The following is a 19,775-nucleotide window of genomic DNA, read 5'->3' as shown; positions in this document are numbered from 1 at the left end:
TGAATTTCTGCTTTTCCATATGTACCACATAAGCCAAAATGGGGTGTATCGATCGAGTTTGGGAATACGAGTATCCTGGTGAAGGTGAAACAAGTGTCGTAGTTTTTATTCAAGTGAGACATTTGAATCCCCTAAGATATGTGTATGTATGCCAATAGATCTCCACATTGGTACGATAGTAGGACAAGAGAAGAGGATGTGTTCGCTTGTCTCTAATTCATAACAGCAACTTGAACAGTAGGGGTTTATCATTATGTTTCTTCTTCTTAGGTTCTCCGCAACACCAATTGTTCCGGAAGCAATACGCCAGAGAAAGTGCTTAAGTTTAGGAGCAATATCCAGTTTCCAAATGCTTTTAGCAATATATGGTTTTGTAGCCATGGGTGCCTTTGGTGTATTATCAGTTTTGGCGAGGTCAAGAGCTTTCTAGTAGCCAGATTTGACAGTGTACTAGACATCCTTCATGCAGCTCCATAAGATACTCATCATCAATCTCTTTGTATGGTAGATATATCTTGTGAATGAGATGGTGATCTCTTGGATCAACATATCTGGAAAGCATATTGTCATCCCTTTGTTTTGTCGAAGCATTAATCAATACACCAACGCTTAAATCTGGGTCAGTGTCATTGATTAGATTCGGGGCCTTGGGGGTATTTCTTTATTTATTACTAGGGGACACTCCGGACTACGCCCGATATAACAATTAATAGGTTTATTTTCATTTTTCATTTAATGTTGTATACAATCTATCATCATATTTGCTTATTAAAACATTTGCATACTTGTTCAAATGTTAAATATATTCATATAAATGTTACTTTTTTTTTAAAAAAATTCTTATAATGTGGAAGTCTTATTATTTTGTTGAATTTCTAAAATAAAACTTTTGACTAACATTAGCTTTTTTTTTGCTTTTACAATGTGAAACTATTTGTAAAACATGTTTATGTATGGTATTATAAGATAATAGATTTAAAGCTTAAATTTTTTTGAAACATGAACTGTTTATGTAATTGAATTTGCTAAGTTACATATGTATCTTCTATGAACATTACTGTCTTTGTTTTGATCCAGTAAATATTCAGTTTCTTTCATACCACCTTATGAACCACTATCATTTGGTAGATAGACTATTGCAAATATTAAAGTGTGACAATAATTAACTTGACTTATAAATTTGGGTTTTAAACGAAATAAAATAAACAATGACGAAAACAAAAGTCAAAGGGTTTTTCACAAGGTCGAGAGAAGGGAAAGTTCCTTTTTTCGTTAACTGGAGAGAACATAACTTTCAGATTCTGTAATTTCATTCGATTCTTATACCTTATTTCTTTCTATATCTATTGCCATCGCCTAATGAAGTCTGGGAATCGCCATAAACATCCTGATTTGCTGACTGAAACGAAGAGCAATACGAATCAGTTTTGGGATGGCAGATAAGTTTTGGGATTGCAGATAACCTTTCATTTTCCAATCGGAATGGAAATCTATTTTTTCATAGAGGTTAGCTTAAATCTCTATTCATCCTATTTAATTGTTCGGCTTTAAAAAACCAATTTGATAAATTGCTTTTAGCAGTTTTTTAATTTACATTAGAATGTCGATCCCTTTTCTTTCGATTACTGAATGTGTGATTTGGTGTGTGATCTCACATGCAGAATATGCAATTAAGGCAGAGAGGTGGTTTGTTGTCTATTCATCATCGACACCGGGAGAGCTATGAGCAAAGATTGATTCTATACTACGAAGGTTCGTTTACCAGATCGAGTTGACAAATTGTAGACTTGATTACATGTCGGAATTGAAGCTTTAAATTAGAAATCACATAGGTGCGTAAGAGAATACAAACCTGATGTAATAGATTTAAGCTTATATCTATGAAAAAGTTTAGATCATTGTACTTCTACATATTGGGCAATTTTGTTTTGCATGCAACCATGGAATTATACATTCATGGTGATAGATGTACTTGCAATTGAGGTTGTTGATATCATTGCATCCTTTGAATGTTTGCAGACAGATGGTGCACTCTTCATTTTCTTCTTCTGCGGTTGGAAGTCTTTGGAAGTCTCTAGATCGGCAATGAGGACATCTATGTCTAATCTGGAATTGGCATGGAGGGAGAAATCTGTGATTGTGAAACTTGGAAGAATAGACCTACCAGTTGGAGGTTCTGCTATTCGAACTGCATTGAAGAAGGTGATGAACCTTGATGTCATTCTTGTTGCGTCGATGTCTTCGATTTCATGATATGATAGAATGTAGTGAAGGTTGCTGCTCAAGGTTTGTGAGGTAGGTCCTCCACTGTTTGGGGTGTAAGGGATGCGTATGTTGATGTGGTTTTGATTCGTGTTTGGTCTTCTGATAATGACGGCGATTTCATGGGATCTTTGAATGTTAATGCTGATAGTTTCGTATGAAAAAGTAGAAATGAGATTTGGGTTATCTCCCATGGCTTTTTTTTTGAGCTTTTTGGTTTTTTTTTTTGTTTCTCTTTTCATAAGAGTAACTGGTTATTTATATTAGAGCTTAGTCGTTTAGAGTTCCATGGACGGTTGGTAACTTTGTTTTTGTTTCGAATTTCTTCTGTATTCATTGCCATGACTTTCTTATTTATTATTAAAATTCATTGAATCTTGGTGAGGTGGGTGTTTTTTTTTTTTTTTGAATCTAATGTTAAATTATATTCAAAAGAAAAATAAACATTTTTACAAAGCTTGGATATAAATTGTTTCAAAACATTTCAAAAACAAAAGAGCTTTAAACTTAATTGAATCTTGCTTCAAACCATAGCTGGATGCTAGAACCACCATCATCCTTGATTGTGCTCAGGCGGTTTCGAATGTTCTTATCAGCGAAGGTGACAAGCTTCATAACCGTTTAAGGTGTTTCACCATGGCGCTGTTCATTCCGCTCTCGCCAAAGTGAATGTATCGTATTCTGGAAGACATATCCCACAATGTATCGTATCCTGTTGCAATTCTGTTTTTTACCACCAGCCAAGTGATGAATGCGTATTTGGGGGTAGCATGTGGGAACCAAATCCCTTTGTGTTCCTCCATTATGAGACGGTTTACTCGGAGAAGCTGCCAAGTAGCCTTCGTCGAGAACCGTGCTTGATAAACACCCTCCTTGCATCGCCAAAGAGATACGTCAGAATCTGCAGATGCTCTTGTAAGTCGATATCTTTGGATTTCCTCGTCTACAGAATAGAACAAATCAAGTCTATGTGTCCGCTGTCAAGGCATAGCTAACACATCATCCACCATAGCAGTTATCGGGATCCCATTGCAATATATCCCCGATCACCAACCAAGTCTCGTAAACAGCCCAGGGAGCACAAGTTGTCAAACCAAAAAGAAGTCATGGAACCATTTTTTACCTCTACACGATGAAACTGCTTCGCAACCTCTCTATATTTCAGTAGTTTCTTCCAAATCCATGAACCTCCATTAGCGTTTTCTCTAACAGCCCATAGAAAACCATTATGAAGGAGATAACGTTTAACCCACTGAACCCACAGCGAGTCCTTAGCGGATAGGATTCTCCAGATAGGTTTAAACATGCATACTTTATTAGCCTCCTCAATAGAGCGCAGACCTAGACCCCCTTCACTTTTCGGCAGAGAGACCTCGTTCCATGATACCTTTGTTTTCTTGGCATTGAGAGATGGCCCCGACCAGAGAAAAGCCGAACACAACTTATTTATTTCCTGAATGCACGCTTTAGGTAGCCTAAAAGCTAATCCGACCAGAGGTGGGTGTTTGATGTTCAATACTCTATAGTTACATATTTTAAACTACCTTCTACAGGGAAGCTGATCCGACAAAATGGTAATCGTGTTGTTTTAAATCAGTTATATTATGATGGTTTTTTTTTTTTTGTATGTAGGAATGATCATTTGTATTTATGTTTTCATGATGATATTTGTTTTTGTTTTTAACGGGCCTTTCATTTAAATGTCTGTAGGCCCATTGAATTGTACCCATTGTTGTTTGGCCTTTTTAGGTAGTCCAACAACTTATGTATTGTTTTTTGGATTAGTTTTGTTTAAATGGGGCTGCATCCTAAAATTTAGCTACTTGGTCTTTTTTTTCTTCGTAAAATATCGTTTGTAGATTATTAGTCTCATTGACTAAGAGTAGATGTCTATTTGTTAAAATTGACTTGATTTTTTTTTTTTAACTACAGGAAACTCCAAATCGAGAATAAAGAAGAAGCTGTTATGTTTGGTTTACAGAAACATGTCTCATGGAAGTTTACATAAGATCCTTGTGATGCAAGTTCTGTATCTCTTCTTGTGGTAGTTAATCTATACTTGAGAGTCTTTTTCATTCCTCCACTTTCCCCGACTCTGCTTTCTTCCTTTTGGTTAAACCTGCATATGTGCGTGATTATAGACTTTGGTCAGTCGGTTTTTTTTTGGTTTGCATTGAAAAGCTAACATTGTTGTTTTCGGTCATTGGATTAAAATCTAGAGTATTTCTTACAATTGGTGTTCTGGAAGGTGTGTCTACGGTCTGAAATTCGATGGAATTTGATCCTGCATCATTAGAGAAGAGTGTCAATAAATTACATTTGTTTGGTAATAAGTGTAGGGATTTACCATTGTCTTTGGGTAGGTCATTGTAGATTTCCTTGTATACAATATTTGTAGTACCATCTTTTTTAGATTCTTCTCCTTGTAGAATAGTGAGGCCATTAGGAGATGTAACTCTAGAAAGAGCAACATATAGTTGTCCGTGACTAAAAACTGGACTTGGCAGATAGAGGACAACATTCTTTAAGCTTTGGCCTTGACTTTTATTAATTGTCATTGCATAACAAACTCTAACTGAAAATTGTCGTCTTCGAAGTATGAAGGGATGATCTGATTCTGGGGGTGATAAAATAATCCTTGGTATGAATACCTTCTTCCCAACATGCGTTCCTAGTTACTATTTCAGCTTCTATCACTCTTTCTCCTAAATTAGTGACTATCATTCTTGTACCGTTGCACATTCCTTCCTTTTGATTTAAGTTCCGTAGAAGCATTATTGGGACTCCTTTTTTGAGGGTTATCTTGTGCTTGGGCAAACCAGGAAACTCTAAAGAGTTTAAATACTCTACAAGATATAATGCTTCATAATCTGCTCCCACTGTATCCGCTTCGCCTATGCTATCTAAGCTTAAGTATTCTTTTGATTCTCCTCCAACCTGAGATAACATGTAGGCATTTATCTCATCAACATACTCATTTCTTGGAGTTAGGATTGCTTGTTCTGTCAAATATTTAAAGGTGGTGTCGGAGCTTTCTTGTAGTGGATATGCTGCTTCAGTGATTTGTTGGAGTTGGTTTCCTTTTGGTTTTAGAAAAAAAAAGAATGGTGAACTTGTACGACTTCACCTTCATCTTTATCATTCGCATCATCTGTTTCACATGTTGGTGCGGTTCCATTGCCAATAGTTAGTAGCCAAGCTGCGAATCTTGTTTATGAATGGTGTAGTCTCATGTTTGTTTCCAACATATATACTTTGCAGGAATTCCATAAATATGAGTGGCTTATAGATGCAAGTACCGTATCTGCTCTGGTTCCATGCGGTATCACAGGTAGGATCTGCCTAAAGTCTCCACTGAGTAGGACCGTCTTTCCGCCAAAAGGTTTTTCGCACGTTGAAGAGTCTTCTGTGGAAAGCAAGTCTCTCAATGTTCTGTCGAGCGCCTCAAATGTGTGTCGATGAGACATGGGTGCTTCATCCCATATGATCAAGTCATATTTGATTAATAGCTCTGTAAGCATTGTACCTTTTTTAATTTCACAGATGGAATCTTCAGTTACGATTAGAGGGATCTTGAACCTTGAATGGGATGTCCTTCCACCTGGGAGAAGCAACGCTGCAATGCCAGATGAAGCAACAGATAGGACTATCTGTTTCTCTGATTTTAATTTGGAGATTATTGTCTTGTAGACAAATGTCTTCCCAGTTCCCCCAGCTCCATAGAGGAAGAATAGTTGTCCCATATTGTTGTAGACGGATTCCAAAACTGCCTTGTAGACATTTTGTTGTTCTGGATTAAGTTGGTTGAACAGTTTATGATGTTCTTCTCCCTCTTTTTTTTATGTCGTATTGTTGTTCTTGTCGCCATAAGCTGTTGCCTAATTCTTTTAGGACTTTTAAATCAGGTTTAGGCATATCATTGAAGTCCATGAGTGACCGTTCATGTTGGTGGAGGATTTGTTCTATCTCGATCAAAGTATAATGTTGCAGCTCATCCTCTTTGAAATTCATACTGGGAAATCCAAAAGCTCGCCGTTGCTTCTTAGGTATGTCATCTGACATTGATTTCCACGTCTGTTCCCACAATCATAGTGGTTTTGCAGCTTCACAGTATATAAGCAATAGAACAAATAGTTGGCGTAACTGAAAAGCTGTTGCCCATTTATTCGCTTCATTCATAGCCTGATGCCACTCTTTATCGTTGTTTAGCAAACCTCTTGCGTAACATGTTGTCTTATAATCTGCTTGAATTACTCCACCTACTGTTTTGATGTCGTCGTAGTTTCATGGCCCTCTAACGACATTGAGCAATATCCTAAGGTAGTATAACTCACCAGAAGTTGGGTGGATATTGACTATTCTGCCTATTGAATAACCCCGTTGTCTCTTATGCCAGAGTTTTTTATCATTGTCCCAGACAAAGTGAACTGAAAATTCGACATAGGTATATTGTCTTGCTTTTTCACACTGGTCACATATTTCCATCCATGCTATGAACATGGTCCTTTCGATATTAGCTCTTGATAAGACATATTGCAAATTTGCTGTCTATTTGTAAGCAACTGATTGTTGACCTTCAAGATGGATAATCAATTTCTGAACTGAAGGCTTCCTTTGGTGTATGTGAAATGCAAAAATACGCCACATAGCTTCACAAGCAGAGAGATATCAACAGTCTAAGTACTCTTGAATTTCATTTCTTTCCTTGTCAACCCTTGTAGTCTCTTGACTATTGCTTGTGTTAGTAGTACCTTTCTCGATCAAAATAGTTGCTTTATCCACTCCTTTTGTTACATATTTGAAAAGTTACTTCACAGAATTTGAAGTGTTGCACCATTCCACATTGATGTGTGCTTGATATTTTTTCAAAATAGGCAGATTGTGTGGTATGACAAAGCGATTATCCAACCTTGTTCTCCTTTAATGACAGTGTTTTCTTCGTTAGGATGTCGACGATATATAATATAGCCGGATTGGTTAATCGTCGTGTGCTCATTGTAAGGACGGGGATACTTTTTCGTGCAGACTTTATTTGCCATGCAAGGAGACGATGGCCTATCAATTCCACAAGGTCCATGCATTATGTGCTTTTCCACCAGTTCAAATCCAAGTGTGTCTTCACTTTTGTTAGGTATATTGTCCTTCTTTTTTTAGGGATCTTCTATTTTTTTCATCATGCGGGAATTAGAATTAATTTCCGTTTATCTACTTTTATCCATGTGGGGTGGAAAGAAACGTCTCTATTCAACTACAAAATTTATTTTGTACACGGCAGGAAGTTCTATTTTTTTATTAATAGGAGTTTTAGGTATAAGTTTATATGGTTCGAACGAACCAACATTAAATTTAGAACTTTTAGCTAATCAATCCTATCTTGTTACACTCAAAATACTATTTTATTTTGGATTTCTTATTGCTTTTGCCGTCAAATCATCGATTATTCCTTTACATACTTGGTTACCTGACACCCACGGGGAGGCACATTACATTACATGTATGCTTCTTGCTGGAATCTTATTAAAAATGGGAGCATATGGGTTGGTTCGAATCAATATGGAATTATTACCCCATGCTAATTCTATGTTTTCTCCTTGGTTAATGGTAGTCGGTACAATCCAAATAATTTATGCAGCTTCAACATCTCTTGGTCAACGTAATTTAAAAAAGAGAATAGCCTATTCTTCTGTATCTCATATGGGTTTTATAATTATAGGTATTAGTTCTATCACGGATCCTAGACTTAATGGAGATATTTTACAAATAATTTCTCATGGGTTTATTGGTGCTGCACTTTCTTTCTCGGCAGGAACAAGTTATGATAGAATTAGGCTTGTTTATCTTGATCGGTGGAATGGCTATCTCCATTCCAAAAATATTTACAATGTTCACTATCTTATCGATGGTTTCCCTTGCATTGCCGGGCATGAGTGGTTTTATTGCAGAATTAATTGTTTTTTTTGGAATAATTACCAGCCAAAAATATTTCTTAATTTCCACAATATTAATTATTTTTGTAATGGCAATTGGGATGATATTAACTCCTATATATTTATTATCTATGTCACGCCAAATGTTCTATGGATACAAGTTAATTAATGTCAAAAACTTTTCTTTTTTTTGATTCTGGACCCCGAGAGTTATTTCTTTCAATCTCTATTCTTCTGCCCATAATTGGTATTGGGATTTATCCTGATTTTGTGCTCTCGTTAGCAAGTGACAAGGTCGAATCTATTTTATCTAATTATTTTTATGGATAGTTTTCAAGAAATTAAAAAAAGCATTAAAGTGAATTGTAATGAGAAGTCTTTGGTCTTTGTATTGAGAACCTTTTGAATCATTGTACTACTTGATTCAAAAGTTTCTTGATAATTTACTACTAAAACTAAATTAGATTTCTTAACTTATACGAAGTTAGAGTTAGATATAAATGCTATTTTTTTATTTAGATTTGGATTCCTTTTTGTTTAGTACTTTAATTCGATGTAAAGGAACCATAACTATGTAAACCTTTTCCTAAAAGATTGACGCCAAAATAGCATATCCAAATTAAAAGAAAACCTATCGAAGCCACAAGGGCAGAATTTATACCCCTACCATTCCTATTCGTTTTAATATGTAAATAAATTGCGAATACCGTCCAAGTAATAAATCCCCAAGTTTCTTTTGGGTCCCAGTTCCAATATGAACCCCATGTATCATTAGCCCAGACAGCTCCTGAAAGAATGCCAACGGTTAAAAAGATAAATCCAAGACTAATAATACGAAAACTCCAAAAATCTAATTGTTGAATCAGTTGATACCTATAATAATTTCTAGAAAAACTAAAATTAATGTTTTGTTGTAGTAAAATAGAATTTCTTTCATATATGTAGTAAAGTACATCAAAAGAAAAAAATTCATTTAATAAATATTTTTTTATATTCTTTTTCCAAAAAGAAAAAGTAGGTCCGACTTTCCAAAATGTAATCACTAGAAGAGCTATTGATAATAATGATCCGCATAACAGAGCGCCATAGCCTAATATCAACATACTTACGTGCATCATTAACCACTGGGACTGGAGAGCTGGTACTAATATTGCAGACTGAGGCATTTTGTTTAAAAGACCTGAAGTAGCAAAACCCTGAATAAAAAAAGCACTTGGCGCAGTTATTGCGTTTAAGTGATTTTGTTGTTTTTTATTAAAATAGGAAACCATATGAATAAGTGAAAAACCCCACACAAGAAAAATTAATGATTCATATAAATTACTTAATGGAAAATGTCCTGAATAAATCCAGCGAGTGAATAATAATCCTGTTATACCAAAAACCATAATTATGATTCCTTTATCTGATGAATCAAAAATCCTATGATTTCATCTAAATTAACTAAAAAAGTTAAAACAAATAAATTGTTAGTACAATTGAAACGACCAAAATATATATATGAGTTAATATATGCTCTAAAATTGAAAAAATCATAAAAATTTTGTTAAAAATTAATAAATTAATACTAGGTTTTACCCGATTTTATAAAAAGTCAGGTATTATTTTGATTATAAAACTTAGAATATCTCTTTTAGAAGATCTTATGCCGCTACTCGGACTCGAACCAAGATGCTCTAGCACTGCTTCCTAAGAGCAGCGTGTCTACCAATTTCACCATAGCGGCAACTTGTTCAAAACAATATTAACAATATAGTTGCTTCCATAGCGGCAACTTTTTTAAACCGTTTATCTCAATGATTCGAGAATGTGGGATGTTAGAGTTTCCGTGTTATGGGGAGTCTCTTTCATGGCGAGGTAATCGCTGCAATAATCAGGTAGTCCGCTGTAGGTTGGATCGTGCTCTAGGGAACGAAGATTGGCACACACTCTTTCCATGTTCGCGGGTGGATTATCTGGAAATGATAGGATCGGATCATCGTCCTATATTAGCCTCTTGTGCGAAAGCTGATGGAAGACACTTTCGTCAATTCCGTTTCGATAAGCGGTGGATGGGGAAAGAAGGGTTTTCTGGAGCAGTGGAATCAGGGTGGAATCGTACAAAAAATTTCAGAGTACCAATGTTTGTGGATAAAATCAAAAATTGTAGGAATTCTATTTCATGGTAGAGGAAGCAGAATGTTCCGAATAGCAACACTCTTATCTCTTCCCTAAAGATGGCTTTAGAGGAGGCAAAAAACGATGATTCTATTTCACACGCGGAGATTCACATTATTGAGAAGAAGTTAAAGGATGCATACCATGATGAGGAACTGTATTGGCAACAGAAAAGTCGAAAATTTTGGTTACGAGTGGGGGATAAGAATACTAGTTTCTTTCATGCTTCTACTAAACAGAGGAGGACTAGGAATAAGATTGTGGGGCTGTTTGATTCAGAGGATGTTTGGGATGAATCGAATGAGGGTATGGAGAGGATTGCATCTGATTACTTCAATAAACTATTTGCCCAACCAGATGTGTGTGGTATTTCAGAAATGGTTCAAGCGGTCAATCCTTTTGTCACCGAGCGTATGAATAGGGAGTTAACTAAGGATATATCTGAGATGGAAGTTCGTAAGGCCTTATTTGCAATGCATCCGGAGAAAACGCCGGGTCCGGATGGGATGACCGCACTTTTCTTTCAGAGGTTTTGGCCTCATCTTAAAGGGGATCTGATTGCCCTCGTTAGGGATTTCTTTCGAACTGGGAAATTTGACCCCAGACTTAATGAAACTAATATTTGTCTGATCCCAAAGGTTGATGTGCCTAAAAGGATGGCAGAATTCAAGCCTATTAGTTTGTGTAATGTGGGTTATAAAATTATATCGAAGATTCTGTGCTTTCAGTTAAAAAAGATTTTGCCCTTGATTATTTCGGAAACACAATCGGCCTTTGTGTCTGGACGATTAATTACAGATAATATTCTGGTGGCACAAGAGATGTTTCACGGGTTACAGACCAATAGGATGTGCAATACGGAATTTTTGGCTTTCAAAACGGATATGAGTAAGGCCTATGACCGAGTTGAATGGGATTTTCTGAAGGCGGCCTTAATTAGGCTAGGTTTTGATTCCAGATGGATTTCTTGGATAATGTGGTGTGTGAGTTCGGTTTCCTATCAGGTGTTGCTTAATGGTCAACCATGTGGCTCCATTTTACCAAAACGAGGCCTGTGGCAGGGGGATCCTTTATCCCCTTACCTGTTTATTTTGTGCACTGAGGTGTTGATTGCTAATATAAAAAAGGCAGAAAGGGAAGGAAAAATATCGGGCATTAAGATTGCCCGAGATTCCCCTCCTATTTCTCATTTGTTGTTCGTGGATGATAGTCTGTTTTTCAGTAAAGCGGATGAAGAACAATGTTCAACAGTTATGGATGTCATAGGCAACTATAGTAAAGCATCCGGCCAGGAGGTAAACTTAGACAAATCATCGATTATGTTTGGTAAAAAGGTGCCTGCAGAGGTCAAGGACAAGGTAAAATCTGTTATTGGAATTTCCAATGAAGGGGGAATGGGCTCCTATTTGGGAATCCCTGAGAGTCTCGGTGGCTCAAGAGTACAAGTTTTCGGTTACGTTCGTGATTGGTTGAATGACCGGGTTAATGGTTGGACTGCAAAATTTTTATCTAAGGGAGGAAAGGAAGTTTTATTAAAGTCGGTGGCTTTGACCCTGCCTACGCATGTTATGTCCTGCTTCAAACTTCCTCAAGGATTAACATCCAAATTGACGAGTGCTATTTCCAATTTTTGGTGGAGTTCTGATGGGAAAGATCGGGGGCTCCATTGGGTGGCATGGGATAAAATGTGTAAAGATAAATCTGAGGGAAGATTAGGATTTTGGGATTTGGAGATTTTTAATGATGTGTTATTGGCCAAACAGTATTGGCGGTTAATACAGTTCCTGAATTCTCTGTTTGCTCAAGTTTTTAGGAGTCCATATTTCAGGAATAAGCATCCGTTAGTGGCAAAAAAACCTTATTCTCCCTCCTTTGGGTAGAGAAGTATTTTCTCAACTAAAAGTTTAGTGGAAAAAGGAATCCGATGGACAATTGGCTCAGGGTTTAATATATTGGTCTGGCATGACCCGTGGATCCCTGATCAACACCCTCGACCTGCTCGTGGTAGGGGACAGCATCTGCACCCAAATTTAATGGTTAACCATCTGATTAATCCTCGAACTAAAGAATGGCATTTACCTATACTTCAGGAATATATGGATCCGGAGGATATTCAAATTATTCTTAGTTTGCCAATTAGCAAATATTTTAGACCAGATCGATTGGTATGGCATTATACACAATCGGGACGGTATTCGGTTAAGTCAGGGTATAAGGTAGCTCAAGACATGAAGGCTGACATTGAGGTTGGTCCCAATGTTAGTGCCCTGAAAGCTAAGGCTTGGGAACTCCCGGTACCCCCTAAAATCAAACACTTTTTCTGGCAGATCGCCTCGGGTTCCCTTCCGGTGACGGTGCGATTAGCCTCCCGGGGAGTTAATTGTGACACGATATGCAAGAGATGTGACTTGGAGGAAGAGTCTATTAATCATACCTTATTTGAGTGCCCTCATTCACGTCAAGTTTGGGAGAGGATTTTTGATGGACCTGACATGGATAAGTTCCCAGCTGGTTCAATCTACTCAAATTTAGATTTTATCTATGGCAAAGGTTTGGCTCATATGGCTTTAGGCACTACCCATAGCTCGATCCCATGGTTGGTCTGGTTTTTATGGAAGGATAGGAATAGCAAAAAATTTCAAGGTCTACGATCAGAGCCAATGGATATTATTAATCAGGCTTTACGTGAACAATTGTGGTGGAAGGAATCACAATTAACTGCAAGGGTTGATTCTGCCTCGACAGATTCTCCGATTACGCTGGAGCCTTTAATTCATTGTCAGGTGGATGGCTCGTGGAAAGCCACAGAACCTCATTCAGGGTTAGGCTGGTGGTGTGGTGATGGTGAGAATCAGACTTTGGTAATGGGTGCCAAATGTCATCGTCGCAGTGCATCTCCACTTTATTCAGAGTTAGAAGCATTATTATGGGCGATGGAGTGTATCCGATCCAGAGGGATTGATTACCGGAGATTCGAGACGGATTCTGCAGAGTTGTTAGCAATGGTGCAAGTTCCGGAGGAGTGGCCGGCCTTCTCAACGCTTCTGGAGGAGTTTCAGGCGCTTAGTGCTTCAATGCCTTCCTTCACCCTTATCAAGATCCCAAGGACGTCCAATGTGAAGGCGGATTGCTTAGCTCGTTCTTCCAGAGACTTAGTTTCAGAATCTTCTTTTGTTAACTTTTTTCCTCCAGTTTGGGCAACCAATCGAGGAGTTTTATTTTAATTATTTAATGTGAGGTTGAAAAGAAAAAAAAACAATATTAACAAGTTTTGATTCAATCGTCGAGATTCAAATTTAAATAAAGAAGCCAATTGATTCAAATTTCCAATTGATTTAATCAATTAAAACTTTTTGAAATATGTATTCGGGTTTTAATTCAATTAAGATCTTTTTTATCTGAGTTATTTAAAATTATTTAAATTCACCTTTTGTCCTTTATATTTTTCTAGAATACAATGAAAAATATAACTAAATTCAACTTTAACCCAAAGACAAAATTCGAAAATCTCTTTATCATTTTTTTTTCATTTATATGATAACAAAATGATTTTTCAAAAAATAAAAATTTCTTCAAAACCTTTAGACATATTAAATAAAATTAGATTTTCTTAATTGCTCGAGAGAAATCAAAAAATTCTCAAAATATTTTTTATGTATCTTTTTATATTGTACAAACATAAGATTTTTTTATCACTTGATTTTTTGATCACTTAAAGTAATTAATTTAAAAATATTTTATTTCCTCATTAAGAGGAAATAAAAGATCTTTTTTTTTATTGTATCAAGATAGTGGTGGGGAAAATATGAACCCCCCTTCTAAAAAAATGTGAACCTTTTTTTTTTTTCTTTTGGTTCCTATTTTTTTATATGTATTTTCAAAAATTAGTTTTTTAGTTAGGCTAATTCTAATTTTTATAGTTTTTTTATTTATTTTGCTGTACAATAAAACTTTTTGAATTACCTGTAGAAAGTGATTTCCCTAACGAAAAAGCTTTCAAAGCTGTCCATTATCCCTTCCTTTTCCAAATTTTTTTACGAATACGCTTTTTCGAGACAGAAGTATGTTTTTTTGGAACTACCATTCAAAAATGAAAAAAAAAATTTCAGTGGTATAATTGGATGTCAAAGACATTTATTATTCTATTCTTTCGTACTCCATATAGAGTTATTTTTTTATTATATATTATTTTCAAAACAAAAAAGACATAGGTATATTGTCTTGCTTCTTCACACTGGTCACATATTTCCATCTATGTTGTGAACATGGTCCTTTCGATATTAGCTCTTGATAAGACATATTGCAAATTTGCTATCTATTTGTAAGCAACTGATTGTTGACCTTCAAGATGGATAATCAATTTCTGAACCGAAGGATTCCTTTGGTGTATGTGAAATGCAAAAATACGCCACATAGCTTCACAAGCAGAGAGATATCGACAGTCTAAGTACTCTTGAGTTTCATTTCTTTCCTTGACAACCCTTGTAGTATCTTGACTATTGCTTGTGTTAGTAGTACATTTCTCGATCAAAATAGTTGCTTTATCCACTCCTTTTGTTACATATTTGAAAAGGTACTTCACAGCATTTGAAGTGTTGCACCATTCCACATTGATGTGTGCTTGATATTTTTTCAAAATAGGCAGATTGTATGGTATGACAAAGCGATTATCCAACTTTGTTCCTCCTTTAATGACAGTGTTTTCTTCGTTAGGACGTCGACGATATATAATATAGCCGGATTGGTTAATCGTCGTGTGCTCATTGTAAGGACGGGATACTTTTTCGTGCAGACTTTATTTGCCATGCAAGGAGACGATGGCTTATCAATTCCACAAGGTCCATGCATTATGTGCTTTTCCACCAGTTCAAATCCAAGTGTATCTTCACTTTTGTTAGGCAGTTCCGCCGAAATGATTGAATTAATTTGACCAGGGCTTGGTTGTTTCGGTGTCTTATCCAACCATAGAAGTATATGAGCGTGTGGGAGGCCGCGTTTTTGGAACTCAATGGTGTGTAGCACTGAAGGAAATGTGTAAATCATGTAAGTAATTAAAAATTTTAAATTGATTTAAACATAAATTAACATTGAGAATGTACTATTTTGTCTTTTAGTATTTTTAGGGCTTCCACTCCCCTCCTATATAAAGCCTTGTACCTGCAGCCACCAAAGGGGTCCAGCTTTTTAGATATTCTCTAAACCTAGTTTTTACCCTTTTGGGAATTATTCTTTTTGCACTTTTATTTTTCTTAGATCTTGTACTTGAAAAAGACTTAATTCTTCAATATTGTTGGTTTCATAACTTTCTTAATATTGAGAATTTGAGTTTGATCCTTTCATCAACATTGAAGATCTTTGTTTCATCTTTCTAATAATGCAAGTTTCAATATTTTCTGGGTTTTTGACTTTGTTCATCATGTATTGTTGTGAGTAGTTTGCTTAGGATCTTGAGGATGGGTTAGGATGGATTGATCTTGTGGTTTGTGTGATTTGGTCAAGCTTGATTGTTGTAGATCTCTTCTAGGCTAGATGTTCTTAATGCTGATCCTATATCTGAGAGGGTAGGATCTGATTTCAAGCTTCTTAGCATCACACCAATGTTTAAGAAGCATAGATAAGGCTAGATCTAGAGCTTACCATTAGGCTTGCTAAGAGATTAGAGGTCTTGTTTGGTTTGAGATGTATTGCTTAATGTCTGCTTGTGTAGCTTCTTTACTATGTGAGAACAAGTCTAGAAATGCATAGGTTTGATTGTTTCTTGCCATGAGAGTGGAAGAAACTTGTCTTAGATTTATATGTCTAGAGGTTAGCTCAAAGTTTGCTTGAGATTTGTTGACTAAGTTAGATAACCACAATGATTAGTTCATCCCATGAATCCATCCTCAGGACCTTCTTTCTTTATTGATTTTAAAGTCTTAATCCTGTTATCTGCTTGTTGTTTGATTCGTATTTGCATTGCTATGTTTTTCTTGAGTTGCTCTGTTTCCGGATTTAACTAGCTTGACCTACACTCGGTCGAGTGCTTGCTCGAGTTCATCCCCAGAACTCTTGTTTATGATTTGTGATTGTCCTGTTTCATTCCTGTTTCATTCAAGTTGCATACATTTAGTTTTCAGTTCATTAATTGTCTTGCAATAGTTCATTAGTAGTAGTTTCTATTTCTGTTCTTGCTTCATTACTGTTACAATCATTCTGTTTCATTTGCATTTAGTTCTTAGTTCTTGTAGTTTATTTTCTGCATTTTACATTTCCATCTTAGGATTGTTAGTGACAAGCAATCTTTACATTTGTCTTAACTTAGATTCATATGCATATCTTAATTGTTCACAAACACTCATTTAGGATTGATACCTCTTATACTGCAACAGCATAAGGGGAATTGAAACACCCATCCATCATTCCATTCATATCTCACCATTGCATACATTCATCATCATTCATCACCACCACACAATATAAACTTGTTTCAATTTGGTGTCGTTGCCCATTTGAGTGTGTTTTTGTGACATTTAGGATCCATATTAGTCTAAGATTAAGTTCGTTTATACACTTGTGAAGTTGCTGCACTCGAATCTTCTGTTGCTGGGTTGTCTTGAGTTTCAGGTACCCACTCGACCAACCACTCGACCACCACTCGACCGAGCAGTGATCGAGCACCTGATCGAGTTAGAAGCCGTATCTATTTAGACACCACTTCCCAGTCGACTCGACCTTCCATTCGAGCTGGTGCTCGACTGAGTGTCAGTTCGAGTCAGTAATCATGTTTCAAAGCAGTATGTTCCATTATGTACCCATGCACCAGCAACCAGAGTTCCAGGCTCAATGGTGTCACCCTCCAATGTTTCAGACCTACTATGCCCAAGAACCTGACTTAAGAGCTATGATGGAACAATTGTTGCTTGGGCAAGCCAATAAGCAGACTGAGGAGGCAAGGCAGTTTGAAGAGCTGACCCAAAAATTGAATTCATATTCTCATGACCTGAGTAACCAGCTTGAGAGTCTGACCTCTTCATTCCAGTACATGGAGAGCTCCATTGCTTCTACTTCAGCTCCTAAGCCACACCAACTTCTTGAACAAGCCATTCAAAACCCAAGGGAGATCACTGTTAAAGCAATCCATCTCCATGAGGAAAATATCACTGAGGACAGTGAGGTTCAAGTTGGGGAGGATTTGTCACTTATGGAAGCCCAGAGTGAAGGTTTTTCAATGCAGACTGAAGCAGGGAAACCACTCGACCATGTGCTCGAGCTAGCACTCGACCGAGTGCATGATCGAGTGGCCGATCGAGTTGAAGACATAAAAGCTGTCAAGCCTGCTAAGTACATTCCTCCAGCTTAAAAACCACCTCTGCCATTCCCTGGGCGTTTCAAGGCACAAAAGCTAAAGGAACTAAGGGAAATTATTGAGAAAAAAGAAATGATGGCTTTGCAACAAGAGGAAGTGAAGGTTTTTAAAGAAGGGGTTGTCATTGAGAAGAAAGAGGGAGTGATGGCTTTGAAGGAAGAAGTAGTCATTGAAAAGAAGGAAGTAATGGCCATACAACAAGAGGTTGTCATTGAGAAGAAGGAGGAAGTGATGGCCTTGCAACAAGAGGAAGTGAAAGTCTTGAAGGAAGTAATGGCTATACAAGAGATTACCATTGCCTACAAGGACTAGGAGAGAGGGCCTGACTAGGACAAATTTGTTCAAAATACTTCCTACAAGGACATGCTGCTTGAATTATCCAAGATGAAAGCTCAGGAACAAGACATGAAGGATCTAAAAGAGATTGGGGAAGCTGTTATACCAACAAAACTTGAAGATCCAGGATCATTTAATCTACCTTGCTCCATTAGTTACATGCACTTCAACAAATGTTTGTGTGACCTGGGAGCTTCAGTGAGTTTAATGCCATACTCAGTGGCTGAAAAGTTGGGGTATGAATACTTTAAGCCTTGTAATCTCTATATTGGCATGGCAGATGGATCCAAGAGGGATGTACTTGGGATAATTGAAAACCTTCCAGTCAAGATAGGAAAGGCAAGAATCCCAACTGATTTTGTGATCATGAACATGAATCAAGAGCCAGCAGATCCTCTCATCTTCGGGAGACCATTCTTAGCCACAGTTGGAGCTGTAATAGATGTTAAGATGGGAACCATCAAACTTCACCTTGCTAAAGACTTCACTATGAAGTTTGACATCAAGAATACTACTCATCAGCCTACTATTGAAGGTCAGCACTTTATGATAGGGAAAAAGGCTAGTTGTGAAGTTTTTGAGGAAGGAGGGAATCCTAGGATTAAAGGTTCAGCCCAAGCCAAGACTGTCCAAGAACTAGAGGGTTCAATTCAAGTGCTAGATGGTTTAGTGAAGGAACTTCAAGCTCAGCTCAAACAGAAATCTTTGAAGAAGGCAAGACCAAGACTCAAGCTTGAGAAGCAACATGGTTCAAGTGCTAAGGCAGTAGTGATCAAGAAGGAATACAAAGGTTATCAAGTAGAACCAATGGGGATTTCATCACCTCCTTGGTATCCAACTCAAGCTTGAAAAACTAGAAGAAGTCAAGCTTAGTGACTTTAAACAAGCTCACTAGGGAGGAAGTCTGTAAGGTATCCCTGTATATATTGCTTTGGAATTTTGGTATTTTGATTTTTGCTTTAGTGTTTTCATGGTCAGGGAGGCTAGGGAGTCTGAATAGAAGAGGAAGGGCCAAGATTTTGAGACACGCGGTCCAGCTCGACCCCCCCCCACTCGGACACGTACTCGACCGAGTCACGGTCGATTGCCATAGTCGAGCTGCCCCAAAGTCCATCTCCAAGTCACCAACAAGACCCTAACTACTCCTATGACAGCATGCAGATGGATGTGGACAACTTCTTCCACAATCCCTAAGGTACCACTATCACCTTCACTTGTAAATATCATTGCATTTCACAGTTGTGTTTTGTTTTTAGTCTTGAATCCTCTTACAAATTTCTTTCACACAGAGGACTGTGTGATTTAAGTTTGGGGGAGGGTTTGAGATAGCATTTAATGTTGTGTTTTGTGTTCTTATTTCAAATTTTTATCATCATCATGTTAGCACTTGCATAAGCATCTAAGGCATAGAAAAACCATAAAAATTTGAAAAATTTTGAAAAAATCTTCATAAAAAAAGAGTGTTCATGTAGTTTGCATTGCATATTAGGATCTTGTTTAGCATGTTTCATGTAGAATTGTATAATATTTGCATTAGGGATCTATGATGAGTTTGCCTTGTTAGCTAGCTTATTCACTAGACTAGGATCAATGCCCAAGTTAATAGTACTTTGATGCTAGTTGAGTAGTTAGAAGCATAAGATTGAACCAAGCCTTGAATTCTTGCATTGCATTTGGTCTAAACCGAAGCATGTTGAGATTTGAAACCATTTCCTATTTATAAGAACCTAATATTGACTTATAATTAT

General features: G+C 36.9%; 1 protein-coding gene across 1 annotated transcript; it reads left to right on the top strand.

Moving 5' to 3' along the window:
• The first annotated feature begins 9,985 nt into the window (after positions 1-9,985).
• Positions 9,986-19,014, top strand: LOC104749719 (uncharacterized). The gene is made up of 6 exons (XM_087467499.1): positions 9,986-10,303; positions 10,358-12,151; positions 12,227-13,519; positions 17,365-17,586; positions 18,052-18,792; positions 19,006-19,014. The coding sequence occupies exons 1-6, from the start codon at positions 9,986-9,988 to the stop codon at positions 19,012-19,014; spliced, it is 4,377 nt and encodes a 1,458-aa protein (XP_087323625.1).
• Positions 19,015-19,775: the final 761 nt, after the last annotated feature.

Source organism: Camelina sativa, chromosome 2 (assembly GCF_030686135.1).
Source record: "Camelina sativa cultivar CO46 ecotype springtype chromosome 2, ASM3068613v1".
NCBI lineage: Eukaryota > Viridiplantae > Streptophyta > Magnoliopsida > Brassicales > Brassicaceae > Camelina > Camelina sativa.
The sequence above is the reverse complement of the archived record's forward strand: the minus strand, read 5'-3'. Positions and strand labels throughout refer to the sequence as shown.